The 18,155-nt window shown below is 43.6% G+C and overlaps 1 protein-coding gene across 1 annotated transcript in view; it reads left to right on the forward strand.

The window, feature by feature from the left end:
* The window catches only part of LMTK2 (lemur tail kinase 2), a 33,563-nt gene extending 15,761 nt beyond the window's left edge, over positions 1 to 17,802 (forward strand). Inside the window, exons 7-14 of the mRNA XM_026687371.2 lie at positions 3,349 to 3,482; positions 3,924 to 4,008; positions 4,988 to 5,109; positions 5,572 to 5,721; positions 6,193 to 8,956; positions 10,719 to 10,845; positions 11,375 to 11,623; positions 13,292 to 17,802. Of these exons, the coding sequence (XP_026543156.2) occupies positions 3,349 to 3,482; positions 3,924 to 4,008; positions 4,988 to 5,109; positions 5,572 to 5,721; positions 6,193 to 8,956; positions 10,719 to 10,845; positions 11,375 to 11,623; positions 13,292 to 13,320 (3,660 nt within the window). The 3' untranslated portion in view covers positions 13,321 to 17,802. The remainder of the gene's footprint in view (positions 1 to 3,348; positions 3,483 to 3,923; positions 4,009 to 4,987; positions 5,110 to 5,571; positions 5,722 to 6,192; positions 8,957 to 10,718; positions 10,846 to 11,374; positions 11,624 to 13,291) is intronic.
* Positions 17,803 to 18,155: the final 353 nt, after the last annotated feature.

An 18,155-nucleotide genomic window follows, 5' to 3' on the forward strand; every position in this document is an offset into this window, starting at 1 on the left:
TATCTGGGTCTCATTAATTTATCTAGATATCTGGTGATGATGTGATTACCCATTTGGTTGTGTCGGACTCTTGGGTGATTCTGTGGATCAGGTCTCACCACATCTTCCAGTCTTGCACTGCTTCTTTGAGTTGTCACCAATGTTCTTTGATTGCCTGATTTCCTTTTACTGCTAACTCCTCTTCCAAACATTACTATTTTCCCCAGTGAATTCCCCCCCTATGATATGGCCAAAATAAGTGAGATGCAGTTTTGTGATTTTGCTTTAATGCAATACCAGGGATTTTCAATTCAATGTATAGAATGTGAAGGACCATGTGTTTATGTTTATTTTCATAGTCATAATGTACACTGAAGATGGAATTTAATTTCGTTGTACAGGTGCAATGACAATAAAGTAAACTGAACTAAACTTTCTAGAGACATGTCTGGTGTTATGAGCCATGGTGGCACAGTGGTTAGAATGCAGTATTGCAGACTAATTCTGCTGACTGTCGAGTGCCAGCAGTTTAGCAGTTCGAATCTCACCAGGCTCAAGGTTGACTCAGCCTTCCCTCCTTCCGAGGTGGGTCAAATGAGGACCCAGATTGTTGGGGGCAAGAGGCTGACTCTGTAAACCACTTAGAGAGGGCTGTAAAGCACTGTGAAGCGATATATGTCTATTGCTCCCTTCCTTCCTTCCTTCCTTCCTTCCTTCCTTCATTCCTTCCATCCATCCATCCATCCATCCATGCAGTATTGCAGGGCTGACTCTGCCCACTGGCAGAAATTCGATCCTGACTGACCCCAGGTTGATTCAGCCTTCCATCCTTCCGAGTTCAGTAAAATGAGGACCCAGATTAGATTGTTGGGGACAAGAGGCTGACTCTGTGAATCGCTTAGAGAGGGCTGGAAAGCCCTGTGAAGTGGTATATAAGTCTTAAATGCTATTGCTATTGCCATGCAATAGCCAATCACCTTGTTAGTCACCTCTTGTTTAGCTATGCCTAAATTAGAGTTTCTGGCCTTTTCTAAATGAGCAATTGCTCTCTACTCTCCTTTTGTCTAGGATGATTGTGTAGTAAGCTTACATGGAACCACTTCATCTATAATTAACTGAGGGTGTTTTGTTTCCTGTCTGTCATCCAGGTTACCCTGGGTTAAAAATAGGGTAGTAACTAGTTTAACAGCAGTAATAAATTAGCTGATGATATGTGGCCAGTCGCCACACCAAATTCCTTGTTGATAGAATGACGAATGATGAGCCGAGATTTGTATTATATAAAGTGATGCTGCTGTTTCTATTGCCAGGTTAGCTTGCTTGGCAAGCCAGTCTGGCTTGTGGAGGAAGTTTCTGGTTTTAGTAACCTGGTACGGAAGGCGGAAAATTAGCTTTTTGGTCTGTGCTGGTGTCCTATTTCTGTTACTACCGATGAGAGAAAGAAAAACAAACTAAAAAAAATTAGAGAAATAAAAAGACGTTCAAATAAAAGATCAAACAAATGTGGAAAAAAGGAAGTTGTAACAGTGCCAGTTTTGGCTGGAGCAATTAGTGCTGTCTCAAAAGATCTGAAAAGCACCGTCCTATAACTTCACGTAGTCGCTAAATGAAATATGAGGCTAAATGAAATGCCTTCCCGAGATGCCCCGATGAGACCTTGACACTGAAGATGCCATGCATGGAGTTGTCAAAGATTAGAAAGATGTCCCTTCAGGCCCTCCGTAGCTAATTAACAAGGATTGCTCTGGAGCTGTTCCCAAGGGAGGCCTTACGTCCTCTGGGACGCCAGTATGCGAAGCAAATACATCCTTGCCCTGCCCGCCTGCCTCTCTGTTTGCTAATGAGAAAGAAAGCCTGTAATTAAATCGAAAAGCAGGGATGTCCCTGCCTGCTGTGCCTTGAGCAGTGATGTCTGAAGGCTATGCCTTTCACCGGGAATTCACCTTTAGCAAATCAGACCGCCTGCTCTCTCAACATACAGAGGCAAGGAAAGGCACATTACAAGGCCCGGCAAAGCTTCAAATTCAGTCTCCAAAAATTGCTTTGGAAGGTGCAAGGACGCACGCGTCTGTAGCCCCTTAAAGCAGTTGTCCCAAAGGTACTTTTCCAAAAGGTCCAAGAGGACTTTCTTCATTTTTGTTTTCCTTGAAGATGTTTCGCTTCTCGTCCAAGGAGCTTCTTTGGCTCTGACTGAACGGTGGAACTGAAGAAGCTTGTTGGATGAGAAGCAAAACGACTTGAAGGGAAAAAAGGGGGAAAAAAGTCCACTTCACCTTTTGGAAAAGCGCCTCCGGGACAAACCATGACCTCCGTTGACCTTAAAGCAGTTGAGTCTTTTTCTGGAGTTGCATGTGCTTGCTTGGAGGGGTTGCAGAGAAGCACTTTGTTCATGCTCCGAAGCCCTTTTTGCAAGCCACATCTTTGTGTGATTCTTAGCTTCTACAGCTTGTAGGAAAAAAAAAAAACCTGCTGTACATTTTGATTTTGATGCATTTAGAGTCAAGGCCTCTAAGAAAAGTAACTGGTTTTTAAAAATGAATAAATGGACTTTAGACTTCACAACACGATGGTCCTTAATTTGCAAATCCGTAGCAAGTCCTTTCTTTTTTCCCTCTTCCTTCTGGAAAATTGTCTTTTTTTTTAATCTAGTGTTGCACTGCCCCCTAGTCAGTTCCGTTCAGTGTTTCTTTCACTTTGGTAGCCAGCCTAATATCTTACTAATGGCTTTTTGGCTCCTAGGAAATATTTTAACGTTATTCCGAACCTGGTAACATTTTAAGTCTTCAGACAATTAAAATATTGTTTGAAGTGCTTTTGTGGCTGCAACATGCTGTTTATGTGTCTGGGTTGAAACTTATTTCTCTGGAGCAAATTCTGATTTCATCATGTTATGTTTCTGAATCTAATATTCCCATTTCAAAAGCTTTCAGAAGACTTGAACTATTATTGTGGAACTGCAGAGCCCCAATATAAGCTCTCTTTGCCCAGCGATCACAACTGCTACCTTTCCAACTTACAATTTTTTCCTCTCTTAATTCCTAATCTTTTTTCCTTCCAAAGAAAAGCGGTGGATATACTTTTTCATCTTCCCATAATCTTAAGCCATGTGGTTCATATCTAACTGTGCAGTTTTAACTGCTGGGTGGCTTGAAGCCAGCATGTTTTCGTGTGTCTCCTGCATGGTACCTTAAGGGACTTGAAATTTAATGACAGTGCTCTCTTAAGTACCAGTTTATTTATAACTACTACTAGTGATGTTGTTGATGGGCAGGTACTAAGCTATGTGTTTAGTTGCTGTTTTCTTAAATACCCGTTAACTGCCATTGGCAGGAGAGGCTGTTTATAACCATTCTCAAATTGGTTTTACAGGGTGACGTAAAAACCTATCTTGGCAACGAGCAGGATAACATTAAAGGAGACTCTCAAATAATGCTGCTACAGAGGATGGCCTGTGAGATTGTGGCGGGGCTTGTCACGATGCACAAACACAATTTTGTGCATGGGTGAGTCTTTAAAACCCTGAATACCCTGTAGACTTATATATTAGACTTAGTGAAGTCTAGTGTCATGGAGAGCTGGGGAATTCTGGGAGTTGAAGTCCAGGCTTCTCAGAGATGCTAAGATTGGGGAACATTGCTCCAGATGGTGCTGTTTGCTAAGATTGACCTGAGGTCTCTGACTCAAAGGATACTAAAAGTCCATTTGCAACACAATGCGGATCCTTCAGGTTTAAAATAGTGAGGCAAACATAACTGTTGAATGGCTGTTGCTATGGCACTTCAGAACCAAGCTGAATTTAAAGCTGAAATTTAGCATTGTGATCTCAAAGATAGGTTTAGTAGCATTAGTTACGTTCTTGAATTTTCTCGTTTCATCTTGTGTTGAACTTTTGCTTTTTTTCTCATTGCAATATTCTGGGTTATTTTTTTTTTTTTTTTTTACAGAGATTTAGCTTTAAGGAATTGCTTCCTCACGTCGGATTTAAATGTAAAAATTGGAGATTATGGAATAGGATTCAGTAGGTACAAGGTAAGTCAACACACGTAGAAGTGCTCAGATTAAAAACCCGATTTCCATTTTTATTTAAAACCCTGTTGCTCAGTTGTTGGGATATTTCATGTAGCAGCCAATACATTTATATGTGTACTGATATTGATTTGCAAATGATTATTAGATATTGCCATGCTGCTCTAAAGTATCCCCGTTCTTCCCTTCCTAACTGGTTTGCTGACATTGGTGTATCTTTTGGGTCCGTGTTGACTCAGGGCAACGCTAAGTAAGGTGTGCAAATATATCCCCCCCCCTTTCTAATCCTGTCTGGATGTAGCTTAATGAGGCTGGTGCATTTTCCTTCAGGGAAGAAAGATTTCCCTTATTGCTTAATCTACGAAGGCCATATTCCAGAAAATGCTACAAGAATACGGTATGCCCAATAACATTTTTCTGACCGATAGAAGAGAATGTGTGTAGCTCAGGGTTGAACTGTGGGGGTCCTTGGTATTGTGTGAGCTTGGTTGTTTTCTTGCAGACCTTTCATGACCCAACTAGGGAACATCATCAGTGCTAGAAGGAAGACAGAGAGCAAACCCCACTCTTTTTTAGCACTGATGATGTTACCTAGTTGGGTCATGAAAGGTCTGCAAGAAAACAACCAAGCTCAAAGAGCACCATGGATCCCACAGTCCTCCTCCTCCTCCTCCTTCACTCTGCAAATCTCACTCCCTTCTAGTACTGATGATGTTACCTAGTTGGGTCATGAAACATCTGCAAGACAACAACCAAGCCCAGAGAGCACTAAGGAACCCACATGTTCTTTCTGATTTTTTTTTAACTGTTTATAATATTTTTTTCAGTTTTGCAAAAAGCCAGGAAGGGGGAGGGATTTCTAATTCCACTTTCCAATAGTGGAAAAGTCTCTTGTCTAATAGATCCAAGGGTGGTTCATCTAAACAAATGGAAAGGCATTTGATATGGCCTTCCATTTAAGACGTGGCTTTTGAATGTCTAGGAAGATTACATCGAAACGGATGAAAATAAATTCGTACCCCTCCGGTGGACTGCTCCAGAACTGGTGACCAGCTTTCAGGACCGGCTGTTAACAGCAGAACAGACGAAGTACAGCAACGTCTGGTAGGAAAATGCCAAAGTTATAGGGAGGGGCGGGGAGGAAGAGTGGCTTCATAGATCCCAAAATCAACTAGATGATTCCATAACTTGATGTTCATGAAACCCCAATAGCTCTAACATTTGTCACACTTATCTGACGATGAAAAAATTTCCTGAATTCTAAATACTGGTAAACCAAACTAAACTGCCACTCTAAACAAAATCCCCCTCATAAGGGCATTGTTTTCATCCAGTCCTATAAATTAAGTCTCCCACCCCAGCTGTATTTTAAAACTTAAGACCCTCTACGCTGCAGTTTTTTTGTGATACAGAGAGGTAACAACATGAGTCCACTCCTAATATTTCTTCCAGCCTGCTCTCAGGTAGTAAATCCCCATAAAATCTGAACTGTGAGGGGCAAAAAAGCCAGCATTCCATTAGCCCTTTTGTGAACTGACCTCTTACTGAAGTCTCCTCTTTTGGCAGGGCCTTGGGAGTGACACTGTGGGAGCTTTTCAGTGGCGCCGCGAAGCCTTACTCTGAGCTCTCTGATGAGGAGGTTTTGACACAAGTCATCAAAGAAAAACAGACCAAGCTGTCGCAACCACCCCTCGAGCAGCCCTCTTCTGATCGATGGTAAAAACACCACGTTTTTGGCTTTCACGCAGGCTCTGTTATACAATAAGAGTTTCAGAGTGGTTCAGAAAGCTTCAGGCAGTTTCTTAGCCTACAAAGGATGGATGGGTGGATGGGAGGAAAGAAGGGAAGGGAAGGAAAAGAAAGGAGAATGGGGAAGGGAAGAAGGAAAGGAGAAAGGGAAAAGGGAAGGAGGAAGAAAAATGGAAGAGGGGAAGGGGAAAGGGTGGGAGAGAGGAAAGGAAAGGAGAATGGGGAGGAAGCTGAGATCAAGGCCATTTGTGGAGTGTCCGTCCCAGAGTTCAAATTGCTCTCCAATTTGTAATTTTGAAAATTACAGAATAAAAACTTGCCAGGTAAAATCACTTCGAAAAGCAAGGTTACTTTAGAAAACTCTTGCAAGAACTCTTGACCTGAAATAGTATCCTTCCCTTGTTAAAAAACAGTATATTTGAAATCTCATCCTCCCAGGTATGAAATCCTGCAGTTCTGCTGGCTGTCTCCGGAAAAGCGAGCCACAGCGGAGGAAGTCCATAAGCTTTTAGTCTATCTCTGCATGCAAAGCCAAAGGGATTCTGTCATTGATCAGGAACAGTGGGACGATCTCAAGCCGAACATTTCAAACCGAGAACCCTTGGGGAGTTCCGCTTTTCCGATCCTGGATCATTTCACCGGCAGCCGATTTGGCCGCGAGATGGAAGAGGTTCTCACCGTAACCGAAACAAGCCGAGGACTCAACTTTGAATACATCTGGGAGGCAGCCAAACACGACCACTTTGAATGTAACCAGTCAAACCCCATTGACACGAAGACTTACACAAACATCTTCTTCCCGGTGGAGGTGTTTGAGAACACGCTGACCGACCAAGGGCCTGGAGCTCAGGTTGAAAGTGGACAGGAAGTTTCCTTACTGGTGCCTGGAGAACTTCCCGTGTTTAACGCCCGTAAACCTTCAATGGGAAGCGATTATTACATCCAGTTAGAAGAAAAAATTGGAGGCCTTGGGAGCATCAACTTTGATCACCAGGTTGATGAGTTGACAACAGAAGTGGACAACCCTGAAGTTCTGAAAGACAAAAATTGTCACGTCGTGGTTCTGGAACACTTTGCTGCTGAATCCAGTACAGACGGGGATATTTTCTGTAATAGTACAGATCCCAAGGAAGAGAATTTACACTGTGTTGGTCTGGTTAGCCCTTCCCAAAACGGTGGTATCACCAAAAATGAACAGCTGGCAAATGGGGTCAATAGACTTGATTTAGCTGACATAAACGAGATCCATCTGGAGCTGGAAGCAATTGCATGCTCAGATCTTGAGGAATCTACCCATGGCTTGCCCAAGAAGGAAAGCTCCCCACCCACTTCTCAAAACGAAGTGGATTACTTGCAAGAAGATACCTCACAGGAATCTAAATTTAGCCAACTGACTTTAGAGGAGCTATCTGATAACTTCCTTTTTCTTCAGGAGAAGAATTTATTAAAGGGGACAACGAGGAACGAAAGTGGTGGCGATTTCCATAGAGACCCAACGGATAAACCAGACCCACCAAATACGAACTCTTTGGGAGTTGAATGTAACATGAGTGGAAAAGTTCATGACACTAAAAAGGACCTTCTTGAGCCACCAGGGACACTTTCTGGTTCCCCTAGGGTTGATAAGCATCTCCTGTTCTCCTTTTCCAGCCCGGAGAAAAACCCTCCTAACAGAGAAGTTGGAGATAACTCTACCAACAATGCTTCTCTCCTTGGAATGGAACAAGCCTCCAAACTCGGTTCAACAGATATCCATTCCACACATGTCAAAAACCAGAGCCCTGGCATCAGCTCCTGCCCTGGTGTCTCCCTCAATGCTCAAGAAGACAGAGAAGAAAACAAACAGGAACTTCAGCGCAGCAGTAACTCCTGGGAGTTGACCCACCACTTAAACGCCGAGGAACTTGAGCGAGATAACGCCTACGTTCTGAAGGAAAGCGATAGAACTTTTCAAGGTGAAAGGTACAACCCAGAGGGGGGTTGCCTTCCCACAGATCGCATCAGCCATGATAGCCTACTAGAAGACAGTTCATCAGGTTCAACCCCAAGCCTGGGGCAACTGGTAGACACGCCAGACTCGTTTGAGACATTAGACATTCACGAAGTTTTGGAATCCTTTGAACCAGAGAGTCCCCGGAAATGTTTACCCCCCGATAAACCCGCCGATAGCGGCTACGAAACGGAAAACCTAGAATCTCCTGAATGGACGTCCCACCAGGTTGGCAGCGATTCTAGTGAATCACCTGGAGAGCTGGTGCAGGAGAACCCCACGATCATCGTGTCAGCGGATGTAAATTCTTACGCCGACCCGACAAACGTGGGCAATTTTGAAACCACTCCTCAGACAGCCTTGGAGGGCATCCATAATTCATACAGAGATTCGGCCTATTTCTCTGACAACGATTCGGAGATTGACAAGAAATCCGAGGTCATGAATCTATCGAAAAAGCCAACAGTATTAGCCAAGGACCACGCCGATTTCTTTGAAATGGAAAATGCTGGGAATACAAAAGATCCTTCCAGGGGCAGTGAAATAGCTAATTATCAGTTCGTCGGGGACTTGACCTCACAGCTGGAGGTGGAAGGAGGAGGAGAAGACCATGAGTCTGATGAAACAAAGCAGGAGTGGCTTCATAAAGCCAAAGATACACCTTCGCCGCCCCGCCCCGTCCCTGACCTAGAACGTACGGATGAAGGTGACATCTATGAGGACTTCCCTAAAAGTGTATCTTGCATGGGCACCAGTACGGCAGATTTTTTCCCCCAGGGCGATCCGAAGCTCGCGCCCGCCTTGTACGTTGCTCCCGAACTCTTTGAAAAATCCACCTTGAGTCAGCTTGAAGGCCATAAGTTGAAAGAACCAGACATCGAAGGAAAGTACCTGGGGAAACTTGGTGTTTCTGGGATGCTGGATCTCTCCTTAGACGAAGAGGACGCCGACGAGGAGGATGGGAACAGCGACGATTCGGAGGACGACCTGAAGAGTTTCCACCTCCACGGGCTTAGCTCGGACAGCGACGAGGACATGGTGGTGCACCCCGTGCCGGAGATCATCAGCGATGGAAGCGATGGGAGGCATCTAAGGAGCTTGCTGAAACAGACAAAGCAACCCCAGGAGAACCACTCGGCCGAAGCCTTTCAGAAGAATGGGAAAAAAGCAGTAACGTTCTTCAATGACGTCACCTTGTATCTTTTTGATCAGGTATCTTCCCTTTGTTTTTTTTAATTCTTGGATTTCAGAAGAGGCTCTTCTTTTCTAAAAAAAAAAAAGGCTGTTTCCTTCCCTGCCCAGGTAAGGAAGAAGGAAGCATATGTCCTAAGTAACGAAAGACAGGTGAGACTCTACCCAATGCTGGCAGCCATTGTCTGTTCCTATGGCAGTTGGTTGTAGAGGGACACACTCGGCACCACATTATTAGCCTGGCTTGGCGTGACACTCAAGTCCAGCCAGTGACAGGGTTCATGTCCCTCAAAAGTGATCGAAGGAGCGGAGAGGTCAAAACAGTGGTTTTTTTCCTACTGATTCTAGGAGCTGCTTGCAGGGCTCAAAGGCCGCCTGTCAGGACTCCATCATGCACCCCCATTCAAATCACAAGTCTCTAGCCGCGTCTCTCAAGAGTAAAAAAGATTGATTTATTAGGAATTGACATGTCGGCGTTTCCTGGTTGCAGCCAACTTTTGACACCTCATTCATTTCCCCATTGACCCTGGCCTTCCCCCCAACCCCTGGACGTATATTCTCCAATGGGACACATCCATAGCCAAGAGTCATCAATCATGCTCTCTAGTAATATTCTTGCGCGCCAACTGCTTTGGGCTGCCAAGGCGATTATCTGAGGCATTTAAGGAATGCACTGCTTTCCCCCACTCTCTCTCTGCTGGCAACTAAAAAGACCAAAGGGGTATTTTTTAGTTGATACCATCCTCTGTATCAACGCTGGTGAGCTGTTTCTTTTAGCTCAGCTGAGGCGAGGCCGTCCGCTCTGCCACTGTGCATCAGCTCAGCTAAAAAAATCAAGGGAATAGAGTCGAGAGGTAATGGCAGGGGGAAGGTGGGTGATATCCCCTAAATTTGCCGGTTCTCCGGACTGCTCAAAATTTTTGCTACTGGTACTCCAGAACCGGGCTGAACCAGCTGAATATCACCTCTGGATCAAAGCAGCAGCAAAATCTCATCTTGGAGAAGGATTCCAGTATTTTCTACACAAAAAAAAAAAGAGAGATATGTGTTCAGACGGTTGTTTCTCAACTTTGCGACTTAGGATGTGTGGACTACAATTCTCAGAATAGCCCAACCAGCAATGGGGAATTCTGGGAGTTGAAGTCCACACGCCTTAAAGTTGCTAGGGTTGAGGAAAAACACAGGCAGATTAACAGAGTTGGAAGGGACCTTATAGGTCATCTAGTCCAACCCCCCACCCACCCACCCAAGCAGGGGAGCCTTATATGACTTCTGACAAATGGCAGTCCAATCTTTTTGAAAGCGTCCAGTGATGAAGCTCCCACAATTCCCAAAGGCGCTTGAAAAACCACGTCTAGCTGGGTGACAGAATTATACAGGTAGTCCTCGACTTCCAACCACAATTAAGCCCAACATTTCTGTTGCTAAGCGAGGCAGTTGTTAAGTGAGTTTTCTTGCCATCATTGTTAAGTGAATCTCTGCACTTATTAAATTAGTAAGACGCTTGTTCAGTAAATCTGGCTTCCCCATTGACTTTGCTTGTTAGGAGGTCACAAAACATGATCCCGGGGCACTGCAACAGTCATAAGTACATGCCAGTTGCCAAGCGTTTGGATTTTGATCATGTGACCATGGGGATGCTGCCACAGCTGGGTGGAAAAGGGTCAAAGGTCACCTTTTTTCAGTGCCGTTGTAACTTTGAAGGGTCACTAAAGGAGCTGTTGTAAGTCAAGGACTCCCTGTGAGAAGCTAGTTGCATTTCTTGTGATCCTTTTTTTTTTAGGAAACACCAACCAAAGAACTTGGAAAGCATATTGCTGAATCAAACTCTAATCACACTCCTGCCCTGGCTGCCAGTTTTGGTTACTTGAATAAATTCACCAGTTCAGAAAGTTCTACGGATGAAGAAGGTATACATTATCTCTCTATTGGTCATGAATACAAAAATAGGTTCCCCTACGAGAAAACCTAAATTTTGGAATTGCCAGCTAACCCCGTTCCTCTTAATATCCGCAAAAGCTTTATTTTCCAGTTAAACTTCTCCAAACGTCAATTTTCTAGGCAAGTCGATCTCGCTTTTATCCCATCCATGCTTGCCTCCTTATCTGACAATTCCAAAATCCCATCACCCTCTAGGATGGTGACACAAACAATGTTAGTGTACTTTGCACACAGAAGGCTAAATGGTGGCTGGGAAGATCTTTATCGGGGCATTTTTAAAAGCCATGTTACCAATAAAGGAGACTATTTGTAGCTCAGGGTTGACACGAGGGGTCCTTGGTGCTCTCTGAGCTTGGTGGTTTTCTTGCAGACGTTTCATGACCCAGCTAGGGGACATCATCAGGGCTAGAAGGGGTGGGGGACTTGTGGAGAGGAGAAGGAGGAAGACTTTGAGGCCCTTGGTGCTCTCTGAGCTTGGTGGTTTTCTGCTTGTTCCAGGAGGTTTTGAGTGGGACGATGACTTCCCTGCTCCTGGGCCCTCCGTGGCCTTGAAGGCCGCCAGCACTCTCATCAGCTCCAAGTCTTCTTCCCTTCAGACCTCCAAGTACCTCTCTCCGCCGCCGCCGCCCCGAAGCCCTGAGCAGGACTGGTTCCGCCCGTCCCCTTACTCCAGGTTCTCCATCTCACCGGCAAACATTGCAAGCTTTTCGCTCACTCACCTGACCGACTCGGATATCGAACAGGGAGGTGAGTATTTTCCTCCAGCCCATGGCTTGGCCGCTCTTACAAGCAGAAGTCCCCAAGGTGCTTTTTAAAGAAGGCAGCTGGACTTTTGTTTTTCCCTGAAGGGGTGTTTCCCTTCTCATCCAAGAAGCTTCTTCAGTTCTGAAGATGAAAACATTATATATATATACCGTGTTTCTCATATAATAAGGCCGGGTCTTATTTTTTTTTTTGAGCCCCGAAAAAATGGCTAGGCCGTCTTTTCGGGGGTGACTTAATTCCCCCCTTGCATCTTCGGGCGGACGGCGACGGCTTGGATGTTGACCTCGGCGTTGGTGGGGCACTTCGTATCGGGGTCAACGCAGGCAGCACCATATCCGGGTGTGCAACAAAAGTGCTTCCTAACGGCAAGCCCCCACCATTCCCCCATTTCGCATGGTTTAATATAGGCCTTAATTTTGGGGGGAGGGGCTTAATTTCATTTCATGCCTATAAAACATGCTGGGACTTCCTATTGGGGGAGGCCGTATTGTTGGAGAAACAGGGTATATATATGTATGTATGTATGTATGTATGTATGTATGTATATATGTATATGTATATGTGTGTGTGTGTGTGTGTGTGTGTGTTTTCTTAAGTTTTCGCAGGTACTTACATGTATGGCATTCAGCTTTGTTCGGGTATTTTCCCAGTCATTGTAGTTACATTGTAGTTTAAAGCTACAACTTTAAAAGAACAACTACAATGACGTGGGAAAATACCCGAACAAAGCTGAATGCCATACATACATACATACATACATACATACATATATATATATATATATATATATATATAATGAAAACATATATGAAAACATATGTGTGTGTGTGTGTGTGTGTAGGTCTAGGTGTGTTCGGGTCTTTTCCCATGTAAGATTAAGAGTATCTTGGTGACGTTTGGCGAGGTCCCACTCGCCATCCTCAGGCTCAGTGCTTTCGGCCGTGCTTGCACACACACACACACACACACAGTGTATGTGTGTGTGTTATTGTGTAAATGGGCTGACACTCAGTCTGCTCTCTGATTGCCTCGAGAAACACTGTTTGCACTTGGCCAAAATGCTGATTAGATAAGCCACATTGCTTGCTTTAGCTGGTAACTCAACGGGCAGCTTCCTTTGATGTTCCCCAGCAGTGACATTGAAGTGTGCGATGTAGACAGTTGTGCTTGGGGAGGCTTGCAGGTGTGTCCACTTTTGTGGATTTTGTAATAGGGGGTGGAGAACACTGCCTTGTACATCAGAATGTCCCTTACAAAGAAGGGGGGACTTGATTCTAACTCTTGGGGGAAATCGTTATAACATCCCTATGGAGCCGGGTACCTACCACACACCTTTTGCGCAGGTAGTTTTTAAGATTCTCCGACTTTCATTTCGATTCAGTTAGCCTGCTAGAAATTACCACAACAAATTAGGCCTAAACAAATCTGCAGAGTTTAAGGCAATGTTTTTCAACCGTGGCCACTTTAAGATGCGTGGGCTTCCAACTCCCAGAATTCCCCAGCCAGCCATGGCTGGCTGGGGAATTCTGGGAGTTGAAGTCCATGCACCTTAAAGTGGCCACGGTTGAGAAACACTAACTTAGAGGGGTCTTTCCACAAGCAGACACTCCCAAGTTACTTGTAATTGTAATAACTTTGTTTCTTCAACAGGGAGCAGTGAAGATGGAGAAAAAGATTAAGAACTGAAGCTTCTCTCGGTCTGTTCTCGTGATTGTGGGGAATACCTCCGGTTTGGACTAAGAGCCATTTAAAAGAAAAAAAAGAGAGTCGGGAGCAGAATTTGGAATGGATGTATTTCACAGCCTACTATTTTTGAAAAGCGGTGCATTTGGCATTTCCTCTTTAATATATATATATATCAAAAACAGACCTCCCTATGCTAGCTCTCTCCCAGTACTTGAAATAATCCTCCAGATGATTTGTACCACAGTGACGTTCTGGTTTATATATAGGATTGTAATATACTTTTTTTTTTGAGGGGGGTAGAGCCATGTTGTATTATCTGTATGAACGTGTAAAATTGTATATAGTTGAGCTGCAGATATACTACATTCCTTGATCAAGCTGAGAGCTGTTGTGTAGCAAGCCATATTTTGCAGGTTTCACTCATTGCTTAGCTGTAGGCGTGCTAGTTGTGTCCTTGCCAAGTCCCTTTGCACTGTACAAAAGCATTCTGGACCAATGGGAATTGTAGTACTGGCATATTTAAATCGGTTTTATTTTATTCCTGTGTCTCAGAACTTGAGTTGTCCCATTGTTTTCTTTTTAAAGGATTTCTGCCACTTTTACATGCTGCTCGTCTTTCTGAAAGGGTCACTCACTTGGAAACAGACAGGAAGATAATTCTCACTTGCAATTAATGGGGGGCAGTGGGTTGACTTATTTGTGGTTGGCTAAAAATGGTGATGGTGAACTGGTTTTGGGGTTTTCCTTGGTTTTTCGTAAGGCAAATTGTCTGCGTTTTTGTTGGATGTGTGTGTGTGTGTGTGTCCAAATGATCTTCTTGGTTACTGGACAACTTCTAGGTTGACATTGTCCATGTCAACTGTTGACATTGTCCATGTCAACTGTTGACATTGTCCATGTCAACTTTTAAGGATCCGTCCACGGTTCTGGTCACAGTCTGATAGAAGATTGTTTCCCTTCTACCATCAGTTATCTTTTTTTTGAAGTCAAGTACCTGTAAAAAAATAAAAAAAGGAAGTTTTAATAAATTTGGGCTTGTTGGGTCTTGATCCTGAGCATGGATCACAACAATCTTCAGTAGGTCATTGGCTGTTCCATGACTGACGCATGAGTCCCTGAAACTTAATTGTCACAAGGTCTTTCAGGGTGCAAGTTGCAACCTATGGGCTAACAGGCAGCATTCAACCCAGAGGTTCTGCCTCGGCTTAAAGGATCTTTTCTGAGCTCCAGGCCACTTTGTATAGATGTATCCTGAACATTCCCAAAACAGGAGAAGGCCCTGATGGTGACAAGCACAGCTTTAGTTACACCTTATGTGGGCAAGCAGCTTTGATTCTCAGTAGAACAGTTCTCTCTCATCTTAAAATGTATTTCTCATTCTAAAAAGAAGCATATGTGCTGTTTTGTATAATTTGCACCCATAGTTTGGTAGGGGAAGAACATGCTTGCTTCCCATTTGTAAAGCTGTTGGGTCGTCCGACAAAATGAGCTGCTGAAAGGATGAATTTTTGAGAAGAACTAGATAGAGTGGAAAAAAAAAAATAACGTGGGAAGGATTGGAAAGAAACACGCGTGCTTTTAACCCTTCACCTGTCTTAATTCTTGGAAGCTATGTGAAGGGTAGAAACGGTCATGCGTGAAACATGCCAGGGAGTGGTAGAGTGTTGACGTGTGTAAGCATCTAAAGAACTCCCCCAAAAAAAAAAAAAAAACAACAGCAGCACTTTGAGAAATGTTTTTGTTTCTTGGGTTTAACTTCAGCACTTGCCAACATGCCTTAGATCAGGGGTCTCCCACCTTGGCCAATTTAAGACTTGTGGACTTCAACTCCCAGAAGTCTTAAAGTTGCCAAGGTTGGAGACCCCTGCCTTAGAGAGCTCTGCTGTTGACATGGTGGTCCTTGACAGATCCAACCTCTCCAGGCACTGAATTCCCCCTTAACTGACAGCCTTGGATCTGGCCTTCTCCACCCTTTGAGGAAGTTGCAGCCTGAAGTGAGACCTCTTCTGTTAGACGATGATACGTAGGGAACTCAAAAGTGAGCCTTCTCGACTCTGTGATGGGTCCCAGAGCTGCCTTGGCCTTGTGTGGTAGGAATTGGGACGTTGTTTGTGGCAGCTGTCCTCATGGACACCCTTCAAACACCTTAGATCAACACCCTTCAGTGCAGAAGGTGTAACACCTTCATGGTGTAACACCATTTGGTAAAGTTGAGTGAAGTGGATGTTAGCAGCATTCCCTTCATTTTGGAGTCTTTCAGTTGAGTATTGGAATCCGACTTGGGCCAAACACGCATCCTCCATCACAGGGGTTTTCTCCAGATTCTTGGAGTGTCTTTCTTTGTTGCCTTGCCCCTCACTTCACATCACCTCCACTTCACTTCACTTTAATTCCAAGTCTAAATTTTAACACCGATGGCAAATGCCCATATTTGGATAAGCCCAGGGCAATTCTATTTCCTTGGAAAGGTAGAGTTCCAGGTATACTGTGCCCTGGGCTGCGCCAGAAATCCTTTCCTTCTGGTTGAAATATACATGCATCTCTTTAGGTTTTCGAGCCTTTAAAATTAAAGTATGAACCATTAAACATCCGACATTAGCTTTTCGTTGTTTTTTTTAGCTGAGGTGGTATCCTCAGCTTCCCAAATCCATCCCAGCTTGTCCAAGTTCCTTAATAGATCTCTGAAAGATCGACTTACATATCATCATGGCCAGATTATATCTTTTTCCTTGAGTTGAGGCTCCTGAATTATTATTATTATTATTGTTATTTTGCACTATAATTTCCCTGATGATCTGGCCATGTTTGGAGAATTGGAGCAGGTTCGAGTTTGGTGTATTTGGTTAGAAGAAGCAGTTCCGTTTAGCATTATTTCTGTTTTCTGCAGGACATCAAAGCTAGCAGATGTCCAGAAGTGACCGCGAGGGTCCTCCTGTTTGGTCAACCAGGGTCGTCCTCCTGTTCTGGTCTTAAGAGTGGTTACTTCTCTGTCCTCTCCCTGTCACCCCAGCCTCAGCCCACCTTCAGCCTGTGACCTGTTCCTTTGAAACAACTTAGCAGAAATCCCCTGAGCATCTACATATATCCGTGTACATTGTGCCAGTGTGGAGATGATTGACCAAGGAAACTTTCAGTTGGGTCATCCAACCCATGGTGGAGCTTTTGAAGGCAGCTGAGCCTCGCCAGATGTTTTCAGTAGCCCCAACCATCCTCTTCTAGTTTCTGAGGTTCTGCAGGATAACTAAGAGGTTATTCAGGGAGCAGGTGCTGATGGAGGCTGTTTGCACTACAATGTAGATGGGATGAGGAGCCCAGAAGCATTGCAACCAGGTTTTTAGTTGGAGTAACTTGAAAAGAAGATACGTCAGACCTGGGTGTCTTGACACAGTTCTCTTATATAGGAGAATGCCTTGTTTACGGTGGAGCTGCTCTTAGAACGATCCCTAAGAACGCAATTTCAGGAAGCCTCATAAGCTCCCAAGATAAGCCAGTCTGTCAACCTTTGTTGGGGTTGGCGGGGGGGAAATAGACCAGTAGTAGTAATATTTGTAGTTAGGCTTTTAATGGCTAAATCCTTTCCGAGTTCCGTCCTTTATAAATGAAACGCTGCTGCCTTTTTTTCTTTTTCTTTTTTTGGAGGAGGGAGGAAATGAAAGTTTTCTTTTTAAAAAAAAAATGACACTAATGAAAGCTGCCTGTGTGTACATTTTAAACACTGTTTTAGCTTAATTTGTATGCAGATTTTGTTTTTCCTTGTTTGAGACAGAGAGAGAGAGAGAGAGAGAGAACTCTGGGGGTTTTGGTAGAGAAAAACAATTGGCTAATATTTTACGGGGGGCAAAGGGGCTATTTAGGTTGGAAGTAGAAAATGTAGACTGCTTTGGAAGGAATAGCCCGAATAATAAAAACAGAGAGAGCATATAGCCTCAGCATTAATCTGTATAAAATACTCACTTCTGAAGAAAAAGAAAAGAAAATTAAAATGTCTTTCAGGAAATATGCTAGAGGAGAAACATTTCATGAAGAGCAGGTAACAAAATGTTCTGTTCCACAGCCTGGTTTTTATCTTATTTTATTATTATTATTCAGTTAAAACTTGAATGAATTTAAGACGTCCGGTTCTGTTTAGCCATTTGTCTGAACTTGCACAGTGGTGGGTATAATGGTAAAGCCGTTTCAATTCTGTGTATATACGACGTTTTATTCTATTTGTACATCAGGAAATTTATGTAACAAAAATCATAGGGGAGAAATTTTCCGATTGGGGGTTTAATACAGCTATGAGGTTCGTGGCAATATGCTAGCTAATTAAATTCCAGGTCGAATTTATCTTTAAACTGTGTGTAAATTTTAAATCTGTTAAGATTTCTACTGTATATTGATCATGCATAGTGTGATCCAAGGCTGCTTGTAATTTAAAGAACCTTATTTAATATTCAAAATAAAAATAAAGCTATATATTTATAAGCCTGGAATCTGATGTTCCTTCTGTTTTGATGCACATGACATTGATTGATTGATTGATTGATTGATTGATTATGTGTCATCAGGTCTCTTTCCTAGCGACCACATAGATAGATTTTCTCCCTAAAAGCTGCCATTTAAAGAGGGCAAAATATCCCTGTAGACTGTATCGTCTTCTTCAACTTTGGCTTCTTGGCCTGAGAAGATCTGTGATAACTTTGTTCTACAATAATGTTTGCCAAAGTTAAAAAAGCATAACGTTTGGAGGTTGAATAAATGAATTCTTAAGTAGATATGATATCTGATATTGGCCAGAGTGTGTGTGTGTGTGTGGTTGTGTGTCTGTGTGTGCTGGTGGGGGGGG

This window comes from Notechis scutatus, chromosome 12 (assembly GCF_049901735.1).
Source record: "Notechis scutatus isolate UNSWTSFEM ecotype Mainland chromosome 12, rNotScu1.2, whole genome shotgun sequence".
Taxonomy (NCBI): Eukaryota; Metazoa; Chordata; class Lepidosauria; order Squamata; family Elapidae; genus Notechis; species Notechis scutatus.